Below are 3,841 nucleotides of genomic sequence, written 5' to 3' on the forward strand. Positions count from 1 at the left end.
TAAGAAGCTAGAGCTAATGGGCCAAGCAGTGATTTAATTAATATAGTTTCTATGTGATTATTCTGGGTGTAAGCTAGCCGGGCTGTGGGAAGAACAAGCGGCCCCTTCCCTCCAGCATGACATTAGCAGCATTAGGTCATTTCGGTCTCTATGGAAGTAGCCAGCTACAAACAAAAGCCTTACATGTAATTGAACAGTACAGTTGGGACCAAAAAAACTTTCTTTACAAACACTTGGACCTTGCCAGACCTAACCCAGCAAGCACTTCAAGAGAAAAACAAGCACACCAGCACAAGCCCCATGAAGCAATTCTAAGGCTGGGGTATGGGTCAGAGGTAGAACACTTGCCTAGCATGTGTGAGACCGTGGGTTCCAACCACAGCACTACAAAGAGTAAAAGTCAAGCCAAAAAAAAAAAAAAAAAATCAAGTAAAACCACAATTCTGAGGACAACAGTTTGCATACGCATGGATTCTTTTATACTCACCAATTTTGGGATGTGATGTTGGCAATGCAGCTTCTGGAAACGGTGCAATCTGGCAGCTGTCCTGATAGCCAGGGTAGTGGGGTTCAGGGTGGCCAACCCTGCAGGGGGGCTGCACACCTGCCTCTTGCACTGTTAGTGAGAGAGAGGTAGACAGCCTCAGCACCTGCTATTGGCATAGCAGATTTAGCTCCTGAGAGAGAGGTGGACAGCTCAGCACCTTGCTATTGGCACAGCAGATTTAGTTCCACGTGCCTACAGCTACATACTCAATGAAGACATACTGGCAGTGGGAGGTGACAGAGTGAGCACTTTGAATTGATACATTTTGATTTGGGAGGTTGATGAAATAAAATTTATCACGAAAAATACTATCATTTACTTTGTTAACATGACTCTTAGAATATTTAAAACTACATATTATAGCCAGGCAGTGGTGGCACACGCCTTTAATCCCAGAATTTGGGAGGCAGAGGCAGGCAGATCTCTGTGAGTTCGAGGCCAGCCTGGTCTACAAGAGCTAGTTCCAGGACAGGCACCTTTAATCCCAGAATTTGGGAGGCAGAGGCAGGCAGATCTCTGTGAGTTCGAGGCCAGCCTGGTCTACAAGAGCTAGTTCCAGGACAGACACCAATAACTACAGAGACACCCTGTCTCAAAAATCTAAACAAAAAACAAAACAAAAACCCTACACATTGTTTCTAGGGGCTGGCATCAGCTCAAAGCAGCATCAACCAATGCTATGTATCTCTATGCGCTGATCCCAGTGCTATTTCTCCAGAACCCACCAGGCTCCCACCAGGATCTGGCCCTGCTCCAGGCCCCTGCTGAGGAGTCAGGCGACAGAGGTGTTGGGTACATATCGGTAGATACTAAGACAACTTACCTGTGGCTCCTGCAAAGACATCACCTTGGGCTGGACTCTCAGAGATGACGGCAGTGGCCTCTACAGTGGACGCTCGGTCAAAGGTTAGTGCTCCAGAGGTAGTGATCTGTCCTGAGGGTGTCACAGTGACTGGAAAAGGCAAAAGGCATTTTACTCACGGCCAGGCCAGGCACTGGGCCCAAAGCATACACTGCTCTTTGCAAAGATGCAGGCTTCAGAGAGGTCCCAGGAGCTGCCCAAAGCAGACACAGTGACATACCCCACACATGATATGACAGCAGGAAGCCTTGGCACCTAGGTGACAGAGCCAGGCAGGGTAGGACTCAGGCCTCTATCCACACTGCTGGGTCTGAGTGTAAATTAACTTTAAAATACTTTGCAGTTGGAGTCAGACTGTCTCAGAGACAGGAACCCCTCCACTGGGCTAAGGCAGGAAAGCAGGACCACATCTCAGCAAAGCACTGCTCTGCTGTGCTGGCACTCACAGGTGGTGGCTGCCGTGGCAGGGAGCAGCGTGATGTTCTTGGGGGAATCCTTCTTAACTGGAGTTGTGGGCAGCTCATTCTCTTTCTTGCGTCTTTTGTAAGGGACGAAGAGCCTGACTGGGCCACTCTAGGGAGAAAAGTAAAGCTGACCAAGGGCAATAGTACTTGAGGGTGACAGTGCCTGCTTCCCACGCCTTATCAAACTAGTGAGTCTGTTAGCACTGCAGAGAGTAGAAGCCCTCCGGAGCCCTCCAAATGACAGAGACGTTTTCAAGAAGAAATCTATGAACAGCACTGCTGCCAAGAAGAACACAACCTCAACATCTGGAACTTCGGATTCTTAGAAGAAAGGAAGTGGGACCAAGCAAAGGAGAACAAGGGAAACCACAGCCTGAAATAAAAATCCTCACTCAGAGCCATTTGCAGACACATCAGAGAAGCACTGAGCGATTAGCACGGTACAGGCCTATAATCTCAGCAACCAAAAGGCAGAGGCAAGGTGACGGCCATGAGTTCAAGTCCAGCCTGGGTTACAGTGGGAGACCTTATGACCAAAACAAAAAGCTCAGGGCCAGGAGTCGTGGCGCACGCCATTAATCCCAGCACTCAGGAGGCAGAGGCAGGTGGATCTGTGAGCTCAAGGCCAGCCTTACCTATATAGTGAGTTCCATGACACCAAGAGCCTCATAGTGAGACCATGCCCCCAAAATAGACAAACAAACAAATAAATAAATGAAAAATAAGTGCTAGGCAGTGGTGGCACATCTTAATCCCAGCATTTGGGAGGCGGAGGCAGGCAGATCTCTATGAGCTCAAGGCCAGCCTACAACAAGATCTACAGAGAGTTCCATGACAGCCAATGCTACACAGAGAAGCCCTGACTCAAAATAACCAAAACTAAATAAATAAAATAAAAATAAATGAGAAGCTCAGCAGTAGATGACAGAACTTACCACCAAACCTACCAAGACTGAAAATCTGAGTTTGATCCCTGATCCCTCCCACATCAAACATTAACCTAGAAAATTCCCTACAGACATGCCCACAAGACAATCTGGCCAAGGTAATTCCTCAAATGAGATTCACTCTTCTAGGTTAACAAAAATTACCCAACACATGCCTCCACCTGGTGAGTGTTGCCATCACAGGTGTGTGTAATTTATCTTACTGGTTTTTCGAGACAGGATTTCTCTGTGAAACAGTACTGGCTGCCCTGGAACTTGCTTTATTAGACCAGGCTGGCCTCGAACTCACAGAGATCCGCCTGCCTCTGACTCCCGAGTCTGGGATTAAAGGCGTGTGCCACCACCACCCAGCTGTGTATGTAATTTATACTGTGCAAGGACTGAATCCAGAGGCTTTGTGCGTGTTGGGAGAATGCTCTACCAACTGAGCTGCAGCCCAGCTCTCCCTCCTTCTTTGTGTGCATGCAGGGCAAATGCTCTACCAACTGAGCTACAGCCCAGCCCTTCCCTCCTTTGTGTATCTCTCTGGCTTCTGCACCTGCACCTCTTCTCCTGGCTCCAGCTGCTGTTTGTTGTTGTGCTGTGTGGTCTGTCTCTTGCTCATCTCCACGTCTTTTAGTTGAGAACCAGACCTTCCAGGCGACACACTGTGGCAGGAAAGGGTACTGACACCCACCATCCCTGGCCTTTTTGCTCTCCGGTTTGTGGGAGACCATGTTGTCTGGCTGAAGTGTCTACTGAAGGATGTAGTGGTCTCTAAGAGCTCAGCCTGAGTGTGCAGTTGCCTCAGATAAAAGTAGGCCTCTGGCTGGGTCTGTTGGCTTCTCTGCTAAGCTGGTGCTCTTAATCTGAGCGGGCTTTCCTTGGCTGCCGATTTTCTTGATTCTTTTTTTTTTTTGGTTTTCGAGACAGGCCTGTCAAAGAACATTCTAAAAATATTCTTAAAATATTCTCTCTTAGGAGCTGGGCAAATGGTTCAGAGGTTTACAGCACTTGCCGCCCTTGTAGAAGACTTCTGTTT

At 48.2% G+C, this 3,841-nt stretch overlaps 1 protein-coding gene across 1 annotated transcript in view; it reads right to left on the reverse strand.

Moving 5' to 3' along the window:
• The window catches only part of Deaf1 (DEAF1 transcription factor), a 28,700-nt gene that overhangs the window by 15,212 nt on the left and 9,647 nt on the right, over positions 1-3,841 (reverse strand). The window contains exons 7-9 of the mRNA XM_005351512.3: positions 1,856-1,982; positions 1,371-1,499; positions 488-616 (exon numbers count right to left, since the gene is read on the reverse strand). Coding sequence (XP_005351569.1) covers positions 488-616; positions 1,371-1,499; positions 1,856-1,982 — 385 coding nt within the window. The remainder of the gene's footprint in view (positions 1-487; positions 617-1,370; positions 1,500-1,855; positions 1,983-3,841) is intronic.

Source organism: Microtus ochrogaster, chromosome 8, assembly GCF_000317375.1.
Source record: "Microtus ochrogaster isolate Prairie Vole_2 chromosome 8, MicOch1.0, whole genome shotgun sequence".
NCBI lineage: Eukaryota > Metazoa > Chordata > Mammalia > Rodentia > Cricetidae > Microtus > Microtus ochrogaster.